This window comes from Bacillus rossius, chromosome 1 (genome assembly GCF_032445375.1).
Source record: "Bacillus rossius redtenbacheri isolate Brsri chromosome 1, Brsri_v3, whole genome shotgun sequence".
In the NCBI taxonomy this organism is placed as follows: domain Eukaryota; kingdom Metazoa; phylum Arthropoda; class Insecta; order Phasmatodea; family Bacillidae; genus Bacillus; species Bacillus rossius.
This window is the reverse complement of record NC_086330.1, coordinates 142,236,871-142,253,520: the sequence shown is the minus strand read 5'-3', so window position 1 is coordinate 142,253,520 and position 16,650 is coordinate 142,236,871. Positions and strand designations below refer to the sequence as shown.

At 36.5% G+C, this 16,650-nt stretch overlaps 1 protein-coding gene across 22 annotated transcripts in view; it reads left to right on the top strand.

Moving 5' to 3' along the window:
• The window catches only part of LOC134546235 (protein bric-a-brac 1-like), a 284,962-nt gene that overhangs the window by 147,995 nt on the left and 120,317 nt on the right, over nt 1-16,650 (top strand). Inside the window, exon 6 of one of the 22 annotated variants that reach the window (XM_063388902.1) lies at nt 3-14,917. The exons of the other annotated variants lie outside the window; for them this stretch is intronic. Coding sequence (XP_063244972.1) covers nt 3-253 — 251 coding nt within the window. The 3' untranslated portion in view covers nt 254-14,917. Of the gene's footprint in view, nt 1-2; nt 14,918-16,650 lie in introns of those variants that run through there. 22 annotated transcript variants of the gene reach the window in all.

The window sequence follows — 16,650 nt, the reverse complement described above, 5'->3', positions numbered from 1 at the left end:
AGGTGCTGTGCATTTCATAAGAAGTCAGAGAGGCAAGCCACAACTAGTGTACGACAACTTTATTTATAGGTTGAACTATAAACGTGGTATTAAGTGGTCTTGGTTGTGCGTAGACTACGAGAGGATGAAGTGCCGCGGGCGTATACTCACGGAAGGTTCGAAGGTGACGATACAGTGCCCAGAACATGTGCATGGCCCACACACCGAAGCAATTAAAAGAAAGCAAATGCGATATTCCTTTTATAATGACTAGTGGTGTGTGTGCTTGTTAATAATTCAATATTTAGTAATAGTTAATCATTTAAAAGAAGGTTTTACTGACATAACTATATCAGTTGGAATTTTCATATATAAAAAAGCCTAGTACAAATTATGACAGTAGATCAACATTATTGATGGTAGTTTTTGATTTTGTTGTCTGGTTTTTAAAACTATGATTTGCATAGAGTATAGATAGATTTTCACTTGGGTTCTCTCTTTCCCACTACCCATATATCCCGTCAATGCTCCATTCTTATCTCATCGCACCTTTTCCACTTTACACATATTCAGTCAGTACTCCATTTTTATCTCATCGCACCTTTTCCACTACTCACATATTCCGTCAATACTCCATTCTTATCTCATTCCACCTTGTCATCTCTGATGACCTTGGTGTCACCGAGGCTTCAAGCCCTGATTTATTTAATCATTGTTCTTCGTTGTAAAGATGGGTGCAGGCTGAAGTCGTTGCTATTAGTCTTGTAGCTCTTGAAGCTCTTAAGACATCTGCATCACCAACTTTTCTCTATGTCAGCCGTGTCCACAGCACGGAAGCCTACTTCACGATCAAAGTCGAAAATGTCCTTGTTTATGTCCACCACCATTTCATTAAACTGTGGGAAATGTTTTGCACGATCAGGCCTCAGCTTTTGCCACACGGTATGTGTGCATGTCAACAAACCTCTTTCTGTACCTCATTTGGTGCTGTTAGGCCCTTGGAGATTATAGTTTTCCCAGTAATCCTTAATGATTAGCTTGTCCTAGCCTTCTGTAGTCTTGAATGTATGTGACAAATAGTCCTGTTTGTACGTGGCCATGGAACCTTGGCCCATTACCTGGATGATAGCTGTTTTTTAGCTGTTGTGTTAGGAGAGTAGAAAATATCTTTTCACGTGTCCATTTTGTCTATTTCGTCAATGTCGTGAGGATGTGAAGGCAAAGTGTCTACAAGCAGAAAATATTTTTAAGTCTTATTAAATTATCGTGCCTATAATATGGTTTAAGCCATTCGCTGAACATAGCCCCAGTTGTCCACACCTTTTTATTGGCTTTGTAAGTGACTGTAAGGTGTGATTTTGATTCTCTCTTCAAAGTTCATGGATTTCAGGGCCTGACGGTAGCTTTATCATTAAATTGCCACCTGGAATTATTCCTCCTTCACCTCCTCCTCCTCCATCTCCTCTACCTCCACCTCCTCCTCCTCCAATGATGTCCTCCAGCTTCACAATCAAGGCTTCTGCCGAATCCAACCTTGCAGTCTTGCCCATTATAAGTTGTGAAGTTTTATCATTGCGTAAAATCAGAAAACCAGCAATGGCTGGCAATGAAATGCTTCTTTTTTTTCACTTTCGTCCTCTAAACTAACACAAGAATTTGTTGGTTTTGCGATTATACCCACAGTCCAAGAATTTTTTTTTCATTGCTTTGATGCACTCCTTTTTTTCTTCAATCTTGTGGCACATGAAACATTCTTTGCGCAAGCTTTAATCTTCTCGTAGTTTGTACATAATGTCTTTTTTGTTGCTGGTAATTGTGTCTACTTTTCTTCGCAATTTGAACTGCAGGAGATTTAGACAAAGGTTTAGAAGTTATTTTCAACAGCCAAAAAAAATATTACAAAACCTATATCTATATGTGCCTAAACATATATATATATATATATTTGCAATGACCGAATCAACTAAATTGATGAACCTTGAACCAAAAGACACAATAAGTGAAGCCCTTAGAAGCTCTCAATTACACTATTAGGTGCTGTAGCTTTCTGCAGGAGCTTACAACAAATAGGGGGTAGAAGCGCTGTGATTGCTTATCGTTCTGACGAGAATAATAATAATGAAAATTTGAAGTAATGGGGGTGAAAAAAAGTACAACTTCTTAGGCTGATAAGCAAAAGAGGAAAGGTTGAAAAATTATTTTTGCATCATAAGATCATGCTACCAGGCATAACTGTAATAATGAGGTAACATTAAGCAAATAGGTATCACAAAAACTTTGTAAGATGTAGTAGTAAAACAATGTTGTAGAAGAAAACGTTATAGCAGGACTTATCTGCAGTTTTAATTCAACACACATTGTGTGCCATCACAATTAACATTCTTGTCAATGCCACATAGAGTAGTTTGAAAAATTTAAATAACAAGTACTGGGTAGAGTTTTATTTTCTAGATTAAAAAAACTTAATTCATAAAATCAGCTCTTTTTTTATGACAATATTTATGGGATTATTGAGAAAGTATAAAAAATATATTTTGGTTGAATTTTAGCTTGAACACATCTTTCAATATTTTGGTTAGAAATTACTATTTTGTGTGTTTTATTGGTTTTTTTTAATCCTCTTAGTTCATGTAAACATCTTATTTATTACTTCTGTGAATCTATTTCAGTCTGAAACATTAATTATGTTTAACTGACCAGTGTTTCTAATATTTTATTATAATTGGTTAATAAAATGTGAATGTATGGTTTTAACAGAAAGTTTCTTGAAATGTTAAATAAATTTTAAGTGCTTTATGTGCACATTGTATTTAAGTCACATTGTTACATACTAGGTTGGCCCGGCTAAGCAACCCAGAATAGTAACTAGACACTTTGATCTCTTGAAAGTTTATGTTTATATGCAATTATATTGAAGTTTTCTTTTTAAATTAGTCTTATTGCCAACATTGGAGATTAATTATTCCCTTGGGATGAAAGAATGTACATAGTTGTATTTAAAATAAAAGTGTTTTTAAGGCAGTATTTTGTTTCATTAATACTTCTCAAAAAAAAAAAAGTAGATCACAACTTAGGGGTCATCCATTAATCACGTGATGTTTTTTTTAGCAAATTTTTAACCCCCCCCCCCCCCTCCCCCCTAGTGATTTGTGGTGAGGTTTCAGAAAACCCCCCCTCCCCCCCAATAAATCACGTGTATTTTTTGGTGCAAAATATTTTTAAAAATTTCGGAATATTATCTTTAAATATAGGTATAATCTAATTTAATTCTGGAAAATTAAGCACAGTGATAAAAATATCCAGACACATTTAAGCTGCAGGTTTATTCTCACTGGCATAAAAATAATAAAGGAAAGGCTTATATGTGATTTACGCCTGTATTCGGCGCCAAAATCACAGTCGTACTAGCGACTGGCAAGCCGAGCCGGGTGGTTCATGTTGCGGCGGGCGGGGATATTTTTGCCTGGCTACGGCGAGTCAAGGTCACGCATCGCTTTTCGGTTTAGTATAAATCGGGCGGGAAAAAAAAATACACGTGATATCTCTCTACCCCCTTGTGATATTTTGTGATTTTTCCCGGAACCCCCCCCCCCCCCCCCCCCCCCCCTCACCCCTTTCGAGCCTCACGTGATTAATGGATGATCCCTTACATGTCCATTATGATTTTATCACAACTTACATAACAGGTCCAAATGATTTTCGACAGAGTTGATGTAGCATGTCACTCAATAAAAAAAAAAACTACAGTCCCTTTGTTTCACTGTGGAACAAAATACCACTAACCCACGGAAAAATATCCCAGGAGGGTGACGACAGTCACCATGGGCTAGTACCGATGCCTGGGGTCAAATTTATAGTTACAGTCTAGAAACTAAATAAAAAATAAGTTAACTTTCGGCCTGGCCCCGACCAACAGGCGTGAAGTTAGCTATTTGTAACTTTACTTAATTGTTTCCGGCGAGCTGCCGGCGATGCGGGCGCACTTGCGACGATTGAGCGACAACTAACAACCTTACAAAGGTGAAAATAAAGGGGAGACAACCCCGTGTCAACTGATTAATCACAACACAGATCAAGAAAAATGACCATATTAGGAAAAATACTGCAAAAACATTTTTCTCTGAAAGTCAGGGAAGACACATCACACCACTTCACGGCTTACTCTGATTGGCTGACGAGGCAGCGCCAAGCGAAAATTCTAATTCATTGCTGCGCAGTCGTATGCTCACGTGCTGGGTTTTTTCAATAATTTGAGGCGTGAAAAATAACTTGCTGGCCCACAGAGTATCACACCTGTGCCTTCCTTTCTTTTTTAAAATTTAAGGAATGTTCCAGAATGTTATAGTCTTATTGCCCAGAACATGCTTTAATATTTGACAAAGTAATTAATACACATGTTGTTTTCAAATGATCCAGCAAATTATTGTGAAAACAATAATAAAATACACTACAGATTTATATAAAACCTAACCCACATTAATATTATAGCACAAACAAAATAACTTAAATGCCTAGCCATAATAGAAGAAACATAAGTATGAATTCATTATGAAACAATAAGTAACATAACACATTCTCATTTCAGTTATTATTATTAGCAGGTGGCAGTAATTATGCTATGTTACATTTTATTTTTTATGTGTATATATATATGCGAAGACAAATATATGCTGAAATTTCCAATAAAATATTTATTCTGTTATTTTAAAATACGTCAAATTTAAGAGAAAAGTAAAATTCTATCACATTTTGGTAAATTATTTCAAAAGATGTCTTGTTTTGTAATTTATTATATACATTAAACTAGCGGCCCGCCCCGGCTTCGCACGGGTGCAATGCTGATACAAAATATACTACAGAATGTCTTTATATACAACGTTCACAGCTTTTTTGTCATTAGACAATACAAACATGTTTTCTTTAGAGGTTACTCTTGAAAGAGTGACATAAAATTGGCCCCCCGGCCGGTACCCCCGCCGCAACCACTATGTCCCTGCATTTTAAATCTGTAATATCTTCGAAAATATTCATTTATATTACATGCTGTAAAGGACCATATTGATCTATATTAAATGCACAATGTATTAAGGTACTTAATTGGATAAGGATTAATGCTGTATTGCTTAAAATTGCTTCGTAAATAAGCCATTATTTCTTGTAAAAAGTAAAGGATAAAAAATGGTTATTGTGGGTTATCCCTAAAAGATAGACATATACCATCATGGACTTTTTGTAGACCTTTTTAAGGTGTACAATACTGTAGTACATTATTTTGATCCATCTCGTAGGGTTAAGCCAGCGTTTGCAATGTAAGCGCAAAAAAAAGTTTTTATTTACGACATTACATTAGAAACCTCTAAAATTATCAGTGTTTCTCTACTATATTATGCATGTATTATACATATAAACCTTCCTCTTGAATCACTATATCTATTAAAAATAAACGCATCAAAATCCGTTGCGTAGTTTTAAAGATCCAAGCATACATAGGTACAGACAGACAACGGGAAGCGACTTTGTTTTATACTATGTAGTGACGTACCAACGGGTGTGTGAAGCTAAAAAAAATTGATTATGTTTCTTTAACAAATTTTCACAACCGTCGAGTTCCGTCAGTTTAAAAAAAAACTGAATTAGATGTTCTTGGTTCAAACAGCTAAAATTATCAAGGTAAATCAATGTAACTAGTTTATGTGTCGTAAATAAAAGTAAAATTGCGTCTGTAACTAAAGTAGGTGTATTTTAGACCTAATGTGAGTGCGGCAGAGCCATTGCAGGGTACAATTATTATTATACATACATTGATCACGTTTTTATCCTACTAGACTATTAACTTATTCTAGAATGCTTGGAATTCTTTGTGTATGTATGTAACAAGTTTATCCAATTCAAAACAAAACAAAAAAACTCATTCAAAGTTAGTGTAGTGTAAATATATCAACAATTTGTTTTATATCATGTAAACGATTCAATAATTCTATATGTTTCTGTTGAAAGTTAAGTTATGGTAAGTTCAAATTAAGTAAAAATTATGTATTAAGCCAGGATTGAAAGCACTCGGTGAGCGTGGACCACTGAGTGTTGGTGAAACATTACTACATCAGAGACTAACGTTTATATCAAATTTAATGCCCTGAAAGAATTCCAAACAGATATTTACTATTCAATAGTCTTGGGATCCCGAGAGTTAATTTAAATTAATTAGTTTAGTTATTCTAATAATTATAGAACAAGAGATTCAGACTTGGATTTAAATTATGACGCTGGTAAGTCTTTCAGGCGAAAATCAATGTTTTTATAAAAAAAATAATGTTCGTGAAATTCAACAAACGGGAAACGTTCCAAATCGACGACTGGACGGGGACTGAAAAAAAAACGACCTCAGTGACAGTTATAGCCTCTACAGACGTATTGACTTCCTCGATGACCAGGACTCTGCGACGATCCGCGTGTAGCTGGCTCTCCTGCTCTGGATAGCTGGTAGGTCGTTGACTCAGTCCTCCTCTCGTACCGGACTGCTGGGCTGTTCTACTGCTCGGCTCGTGGGCCGCCTCCTTCTTAGTTTGCGCCGTCGAGTCGGTCCTTCTCGCGGACCGGACTGCTGGGTTGTCCTCCTGCTAGGCTCCCGAGACGTCTTCTTATTAGCTCGTGTCGTCAAAACTGCAGCACCTTTCCTATTTTAACGTGGTTCAGTCGTCGTCGATTGAATAATTGAATTGTCTCTCTCTCAAATCCTCAAGATATTTTAACCGTTCTTCTTTGCGTCGATTAAGGTAACATAATTAGGCAGATCTTCGTTCTAGTATAAAAGTTTCGTTGCATGTTCTTCCGTGAATTTTAGTGTTGAAATCTTCGACGATAATTAACCATTCTTATCAAAACACAATATTTTCAATAAATTTACTTAATTCTTGGTATATATCGATAAATAAATCTTACCGTTACTAAAACAGCTCTTCGATATCTCTTTTAAGTATTAATTCAAATCATACGAAGTTTCCAGTTTGCTGCTAAAATTACGGACGCATATTATCAATGACCGAAAAATGGAACAAACCGAATATTCTAAAAGAATATTTTTACTTGTCCTTGTTTGTAACACGCGATTCTACAATTTTTCTTTAAACAAAAAAAAATCAATGCTTTAACGCAAGCAAAATATAATCAAAATGAATCTCCTATTCTTTACAAATATAGTAATAAACAACAAATTTATTACCTTTTTAAAAAAACCAAAGATAAGCATACTTCCAGAGACAAAATAACGTTTTAGCTTATTTAAAATTTGTAAAGATTTGCATATCATAAATCAAACAATTTTTTGTTTCGACTTCTGCAACCACCAAACTTGATCAATATAAATATTTCTATAAAGTACAAACGTTGACTTTATAGATTGCCCCTTCTTAGAAATGTCTATTATGTGCAGTTTAAACATACATAGAACAAACAGAATGCCATTTCTAATACACATAGATAACAGAATCTACATCTTCATTATTATTTATCGTCCACCAAACGAGGTCGTCATATTCCTACATTTACTAAGACTAATGACTAAACTCATAATATCCTAACAAGAATTTATTACATACATGTTGCAATAAATAAAAAAAAAAACATACAAAGAATGCTAGGTCAACGTAAGGATATTTTAAACATATGTATAAATCATTCAATATTTTCGGTCACAACAGGTTTGTGATATTCTTTCAGTTGGGTAATGTTGTAATGTCCTATAATCTGCCTGGTGTTAGGGTCTGAGAGTTCATAACAATTATTACGAATGACTTTAGTTATGAGGTATGGTCCGTCGAATAGTAGAAATAACTTCCGGGTAACGTATTGCCAGAACTGGCTGGTTGGATTGGTTCTTTTTAGTACCAGGTCTCCGCAATCGAAAGTAGTTTTTCCGGATAATTTCTGATGCTTCTTTCTCATGTCAGCAGCGGAGGTTAGTTTCGCCCTAACTAACTCCTCGGTTTCCCGTCGTATTTCGTTCAGTTCGTCTTGCTCTTCCTCAGCGACATCATGTTGTAATTTTGGTACCATTGTTTCTGGAATGATATTGGACGGTTTTCCGGTAAGCACTTCGTATGGCGTGGTGTTGGTAGAACTATGGATGGTATGATTAATAACACATTCAATAAATGGTAATTTAGTCATCCAACTTTGTTGTGCATCATAACAAAACGTGCGTAGCATGTTGCCTAGCGTGCGCATTAGTCTTTCTACCGGGTTACTTTGGGGATGTCTAACCGAAGACATGGTGGGTGTAATATGCATCTCCTTTAATCCTTCTTGCCATATCGAACTGGTAAATTGTGTACCGTGATCTGAAATAACCGCTTCGGGGTGACCTACTTCAGCCTCGAATCTCTTCATTTTCTGAAGGACGACCTTGCCGGAAGCATGTACTATTGGGTAGAGCTTGGCGTACTTAGAGAAAACATCTAAGACTACAAATACATATTTTACTCCTGCAGTTGAGCGAGGTAATGGTCCCAGTAAATCTACCGACAACAATTGCAAAGGTCCTCTAGGAATTATCGGTTGTGTTTCTCCAACTAAGTTGCGTTGTGAATGTTTTGCCTTTTGGCATAGGTCGCACGATCTCGTAATTTTCACTACAATTTTGGGTAAGTTCGGACAGTATAATTTTCTACTTAAGGTAGCGGTCAATTTCTTGGAACCAATGTGGGCACAGTTATGATGTATTTCCCATGCAATATTCTTTACTAATTCTTTAGGTACGACCGGTTTCCATAAATCCTCGAATCGGGAACATAGTTTCTTTTGGTAAAATAAAATACCTTCGTTAGAAATGCAATATTTAGTATTGAGTTTATGTTCTGGTACTATGTTTTGAAATTTTCCCTTAATATTTTGGCAAAATTCATCCCCATTTTGAAGTTGAGCTAAATTTAGGAAAGCATTCCTGATAACATCGTTGTTGGCCATTTGTTCCGCCACTAGATGAGCAACTAAGAATTCTTTCGGGTTACGATGATTCGGTTTTTCGTTTTCCACGACATCCGGTACCCGGCTAAGGTAATCCGCTGCCACATTTTCTTTGCCTTTAATATGGCAAATCTCAATGTCATATTCTTGTATAAGTAGACACCATCGAGTTAGCCTACTACCGAAAATTTTGCCAGTTTTAAGAAATAATAATGATTGATGATCAGTAAGCAGTTTTACATGTTCACCCAACAATAAGTCCCTAAATTTTTGTAAGGCCCATACAATTGCTAAAGTTTCTCGTTCTGTGACTGTATAATTTTTTTCGGCACTATTTAGTGTTCGGCTTGCCATTGCGACTGTTCGTTCTATATCTTCGTCATCGATTTGCGCTAATTTTGCACCTAGCGCATAAGCGGAAGCATCTGTATACAACAAAAAAACTCTACCTAGAATAGGGTGATGCAATACTTGTTCTTCAATGAAAATTTTCTTCAAGTCCTCGAATGCTTTCTTTTCTTCATCGCACCACTTCCATGTTTGTCCCTTCTTTAATAAACCGAAAAGTGGTACAGCTATTTTAGCTATCTTATCACTATAATTACGATAAAATCCGATCACGCCAAGAAAAGTTCTCAATTGTTTGACGTTCTTTGGTGTTGGAAAGTTAGTAATACTTTGTAATTTTTCGGGTGATGTTTTAATGCCGGTTGGTGTCAAAATATGACCTAAGAAAGGTAATTCTTGGCGACAAAACACAGATTTCTTCAATTTTGCCGTCATGCCAGCGTCACGTAGCTTGGTCAAAACAATGCCGATATAGATAAAGTGTTCTTCCAGGGATGTCGAAGTTATAAGTATGTCATCGACATAAGCACGAGCGAAGTTTTTGCATTCCGGTCCTAATGTTTGGTCTAGACATCTCGTGAATTCAGCCACGGCATTGCATAACCCAAAAGGCATGACTCGAAATATGTACTGGAAATTTTTAAATAAAAAGGACGTGTATTTCCGTGATTCCTTCTTCAATGGAATTTGCCAATACCCGGCTGACAAATCTAAAGTTGTTAGAAATTTTACTCCTTGATATAAGCGTAGAATGTCATTTGTCGGCCGTGGGCTTTCTCGGTCTCGTATGGTAATCTTGTTAATTTCCCGCGCATCCAGACATAAGCGTACGGAACCGTCCTTCTTTCTGACGCACAGGATAGCATTGGTGTATGGGCTAGGAGCTCGTTCAACTACCTTCCAGTCTAACATCAATTGTAAGTATTCTTCAGCTTCACTCAAAAATTTGGCTGGAATCGGGTAGGATTTTCTATGAAATGGCTCGCCTGGTTTCACCTCTATGCTAGCTTGGTATAATTTGTTTAGTCTAGGTTTGTCGGAAAATACGTCTTGGAAATGCTTTAAAACTTGAAATAGTTCCGTTTTCTCCTTGTCGCTAATCAGAGTAATTTCACTCATGGCATTACGCAAATCGTCATCGGTCGCATTTAGATTACTTGCCATGGTAGAGCATATCATAGCATACGAATTTACATCACATCCGTCACTTCCCATTTTTCCGTGGTGGTCGGGTTCTCTAAGCTATCCATAGCCGTAATCATCCATCCTCCGAAATCCATGATAATTTTGTATGTGGTCAAAAAATCGATTCCAAGTATAATTGGTTTTGCCAAACCTTTCACTATCAAAACAGGTACGCGCTTTACGCTACCTAATCCTTCAATTTCTAGCAAAGTCTGTTTATTAATAATGGGACTAGCCCTTGACGTTACTCCTAAAATTTTAATGGTCGGGACAGGCATACGTGGTAATTTGATTCCTGTACTTTCTATCATTTCTATACAATCTTCGCTAATACATGAAACTTCTGCTCCGCTGTCTAGTAGAACCGGTGATTTGACCCCATTTATGCTAAGTGTTATTTCAGGACACAAGGCTTCTTTTGCATTCCCGGCTTCGATGCACGGTTCGCTTAACAGAAAGTCGCGTTCGTTTTCTCTGAATATTACAGTATTTATTCTTTTAGTGATGACTGTGTTCGATTGGTTTTCTAGACAAGGTTCACGGTGATGTTTAGCCCCTTCCAAATTCGTATTAGGGAGTGGTGATAGGAGCTGTGATACGCCCTCCCTGCTTAGTTTTCCTTGCGGTTAACAAGTCCAGGTATCTGGTCAGGTTGCCATGTTGGTGTAATTCGACCAGACCTCTCTGAAGTAGTATGATTTGAGTCCACTCTTTGACTAAAATTAACACCATCATTATTTCGGTTACACTGCCATTTCGTGTCATTATCACAGTTACTTGGAGAAATAAATTGTCGATTATTTTCAACTTTCGATGTTCCTTGCTCGGTGTGGTTTGCAGTCGTTATTGCTTTCTCTGTCGGCTGAAAAATCTGTGCTTCTACTCGATATTGTCCGTGTGATGCATTTCGGTCACATGCGAATCCTTCTTCTATCGGATACGTATTAGTTTTTGGACCTGAACTCCAAACGGCCCCTTCCCGTCGTTGGTTAGGGTATTGTTCCCGGTTGTAATTACCCTGTTGTCTTTGGTTCCCATTAGTATGGTTCGGTTGATTCCAATAATTAAAGTTTCTGTATCGTCCCCTGTATCCTTTATGATACCATTGCTGTCTAGGTTGTTCTACGTTAAAAGCGTTTATGCGAGGTGATCTCTGTTCGTTATTCGTGGCTGTAGGTTTATTTCGCCAATTTTGGTACAATGGTGCGGGTGGATTATTGTTCTTCCGCTCGAACGTCTCCTTATTCACGCTAGTTCGGTCTAGTTTTTCTAGCCTGTCGTAGTTCAGTAACTGTTCCTTAAAATCTACTATTCCGTTGTAATTTCGTCCGCTTAGCTGTAACTGATATCTAACGGGTAGCTGTGATAGTATCATCGCTATAAATTCCTCGTCTTCCATGTTGCAGTCCAAATAGCGAGTTCTCTCATACATGTTGTTAATGTGTGCTTCTAGATTATGGCTTCTTTTAGGTTCAAACTTATCAGAATGCAACTGAATACGTAAATTGCTTTGTATTCTGGTGCTCCAGAATTGTTGTATAAATGCCTTACGGAATGTACTATATTCAGTGATAGAATCTTTCAGTAATTCCCACCAATAGAATGCAGTGTCTTTTAGACAATGGCCAATGCTTTTCATCTTGTCTGTCTCGGATAGGTTAAACGTATTACAATACTCTTCGAACTGGTTAATAAATTTTCTGGGATTTTCTGTGCTTTTTCCGGCAAAACTAGGTACGTTATCTAGCCATTTTCGAGCAGGATGATGCAGGGTCAACATGGAATCAGTAACTAACGGAACATTATTTCTAACTATAGTGACTGGTTCTACACTTATCCCAGTTGAACTAGCTACACTAATGTTTTCGCTTCTGTTGTTATTATTTTCATTGGTGACAGTTGATTTAGTAATATTCAACGCAGTGTTTTGTGTAAATTTCCTCTCGATTTCTTCTACTCGTATTTCTACTCGGTTTACTTTACTTTCTAAATCCTTCTGTACTTGACTGACATTTTCTTTTAATAGCGGTACCGTATTCTCTAGGGTTTCAATCCGCTCGTGTACAACAAAAAAGTTTTGTTCCATGGTCCGTTGTGTTTGTGTAACCTCCGTCCTAATTTGTTCCGTTTCTGCAGTCAAATTATTTAACGTCGTATTCAAGATTCGTACAATATTGTCTAGTCTATTGGCATTCTCCTGTTTTTCGCGTTCCCGTTCCTGTCTTTCGCGTTCACGTTCCTGTTTTTCCTCTTGTAGCACTCGAAACATTTGTTCCAGTGTCACGGTTTGGTGTTCATTTTCTGTTCGAGTCGTTTCCTCACCTCGTTGTAACTGTTGGTTATTCGGGACGTTCGTATTGTCATGGAGTTCCGACATCGTCTCTGCTCCTATTTCTCCCGTTTCTAGCTTTTCTTCAGCATTCGTTTCTGAATGTGTGCTACTGTTCTCTTCTAGCGCATTTCCTCTGAGGAAGTATGGTTCTCTATTTTCTCCAAATGGCATATTTTTCGATTTCCAGACTAAATGTGTCCTAACGTTCGTATTCTCCACGTCTCAGTGTAGTAGTCAGTGTGTTTCACCTAAATTCGAGCCTAAACGTTGGGCGCCAGAACTGACGTACCAACGGGTGTGTGAAGCTAAAAAAAATTGATTATGTTTCTTTAACAAATTTTCACAACCGTCGAGTTCCGTCAGTTTAAAAAAAAACTGAATTAGATGTTCTTGGTTCAAACAGCTAAAATTATCAAGGTAAATCAATGTAACTAGTTTATGTGTCGTAAATAAAAGTAAAATTGCGTCTGTAACTAAAGTAGGTGTATTTTAGACCTAATGTGAGTGCGGCAGAGCCATTGCAGGGTACAATTATTATTATACATACATTGATCACGTTTTTATCCTACTAGACTATTAACTTATTCTAGAATGCTTGGAATTCTTTGTGTATGTATGTAACAAGTTTATCCAATTCAAAACAAAACAAAAAAACTCATTCAAAGTTAGTGTAGTGTAAATATATCAACAATTTGTTTTATATCATGTAAACGATTCAATAATTCTATATGTTTCTGTTGAAAGTTAAGTTATGGTAAGTTCAAATTAAGTAAAAATTATGTATTAAGCCAGGATTGAAAGCACTCGGTGAGCGTGGACCACTGAGTGTTGGTGAAACATTACTACATCAGAGACTAACGTTTATATCAAATTTAATGCCCTGAAAGAATTCCAAACAGATATTTACTATTCAATAGTCTTGGGATCCCGAGAGTTAATTTAAATTAATTAGTTTAGTTATTCTAATAATTATAGAACAAGAGATTCAGACTTGGATTTAAATTATGACGCTGGTAAGTCTTTCAGGCGAAAATCAATGTTTTTATAAAAAAAATAATGTTCGTGAAATTCAACAAACGGGAAACGTTCCAAATCGACGACTGGACGGGGACTGAAAAAAAAACCGACCTCAGTGACAGTTATAGCCTCTACAGACGTATTGACTTCCTCGATGACCAGGACTCTGCGACGATCCGCGTGTAGCTGGCTCTCCTGCTCTGGATAGCTGGTAGGTCGTTGACTCAGTCCTCCTCTCGTACCGGACTGCTGGGCTGTTCTACTGCTCGGCTCGTGGGCCGCCTCCTTCTTAGTTTGCGCCGTCGAGTTGGTCCTTCTCGCAGACCGGGCTGCTGGGTTGTCCTCCTGCTAGGCTCCCGAGACGTCTTCTTATTAGCTCGTGTCGTCAAAACTGCAGCACCTTTCCTATTTTAACGTGGTTCAGTCGTCGTCGATTGAATAATTGAATTGTCTCTCTCTCAAATCCTCAAGATATTTTAACCGTTCTTCTTTGCGTCGATTAAGGTAACATAATTAGGCAGATCTTCGTTCTAGTATAAAAGTTTCGTTGCATGTTCTTCCGTGAATTTTAGTGTTGAAATCTTCGACGGTAATTAACAATTCTTATCAAAACACAATATTTTCAATAAATTTACTTAATTCTTGGTATATATCGATAAATAAATCTTACCGTTACTAAAACAGCTCTTCGATATCTCTTTTAAGTATTAATTCAAATCATACGAAGTTTCCAGTTTGCTGCTAAAATTACGGACGCATATTATCAATGACCGAAAAATGGAACAAACCGAATATTCTAAAAGAATATTTTTACTTGTCCTTGTTTGTAACACGCGATTCTACAATTTTTCTTTAAACAAAAAAAAATCAATGCTTTAACGCAAGCAAAATATAATCAAAATGAATCTCCTATTCTTTACAAATATAGTAATAAACAACAAATTTATTACCTTTTTAAAAAAACCAAAGATAAGCATACTTCCAGAGACAAAATAACGTTTTAGCTTATTTAAAATTTGTAAAGATTTGCATATCATAAATCAAACAATTTTTTGTTTCGACTTCTGCAACCACCAAACTTGATCAATATAAATATTTCTATAAAGTACAAACGTTGACTTTATAGTAGTGATAAATATTTAATTAAGTTTCATTTGTGCCATTAGTCATTCATTAAAAAAGCAAGTAAATATAATATTTATTATAACTATAGAACACAGAAGGTTTTTTTTATCATTATTCCTTGTCACAGTAATAATGTTTGACTGTCGCGTGTTTTGTAGGTTAGTGCATACTTGTATCATACGAATGTCAATTGTTTGTAATGACTAATGTCAAGTGTGCTGCAGAAAATGTGGCATAAAATTTTGTTTAAATTAGCAGCAGTGAAATGTGCTGCTTTACTTTTATATTGTAAATACATTTTGAGGAAAAGAAAAACATATTATACTGCTATTAGAAATTGGCAGTGACACTTTCATAGTTGAAAATAAAACTAAAAAAGAAATAATTTTTATTTGGAATAATTAGAAAATTCACCAATCCATCACTTAGCATGACTAATGTTTTCCTTAAAAAATTTTGTGTTATTGGAAATTGCATATTCTGAAGCATTAGTCTCCATAAATAGCAAGGCTATTTTACTTTATGTGTTCTAAAGTGTGTAGGGAATAATAGTCTTTACGTAATATGAATGCATAGAATAACACTCAATGATAGATATGTCACAATATTAGTTTTTTAAAGCCTACCATTCAATACTTTGTATGACAAATACAACACCGCGTAACGATAGGTGGTTATTTACTTACCGTCAGTTGGATGGTATTTTGCCTGCCTGGGTGTAACCTTCAACATGTCTCGTAACTTTTCATGAACTTTCCAAACCATCCTTTACTGGCAGTAACACCGATGTTACTGTCCGGGTATTTACATTTTATGTTTTTTAAAATTTAGTGCTTGTTCGTGTATCATCACTTGGTTCACACCAATACTGTCACACCCTTGATTGTTTTTTATTGCACCATTCATTTAACAACATTTTCCATGTGAATAATTTGTTTATTTCTGTTCCAGTATCCAATGTCAAATATATTCCCGCTAGTACAACCAACAGCATCAGACTTACATAAACGTTTGCTAGAGTCCTTATTTCGTATGACTGTGCCCACAGTTGACTTAATTAAAACTAAAGTGGGACCAACATAAATGTGGCCTTCATGACATTCTGCATACCGTGATACTTCTAGTTTTGTCTCAAATACTTGAACATCATGCATTACGCTCTCACTTGGAAGCCATGATTCCAATATGATTACAACTGCAGGTTCTTGCGCACGTACAGTTACTTGCAGACGAATGGGCAGACGTTGCTTTGTGTTTGTGCGTGCGAGTTTCCTGTCGCTTGCTAGACTGAAGTTCATCACTGCTCTGTCTGTGGCTGGGGAACAACGGTACGACCCGGCAGCATACGTGTGAACGTAAAAACATTTGGTCCCTTTCACTCCATAGCTGCTACTGAACTTCCCTTAGCTGATGTTTGTACATCAGCTGATAGCATAGTCAGACCTGCGCACTCATCTCTTCCTCCCTTCGTATAACTAACTATGCTACGGTACATCTGTTGTTTACTTCGTGGCATCATGCCTGACTTTTTTTTTATTGTGGCGATTTTGTACTAAATGAAATTTACAAATGTGCTATTCAAGACATTTGCAGGCATTATACTCAAATAAAATAATTTAAAAGTGATGTCCACAGATTTTCCCCAACCACAAACAGCGATTGGTATTTTAGCCTTTATCATGTTTTTTTTTTTATGTTTACTA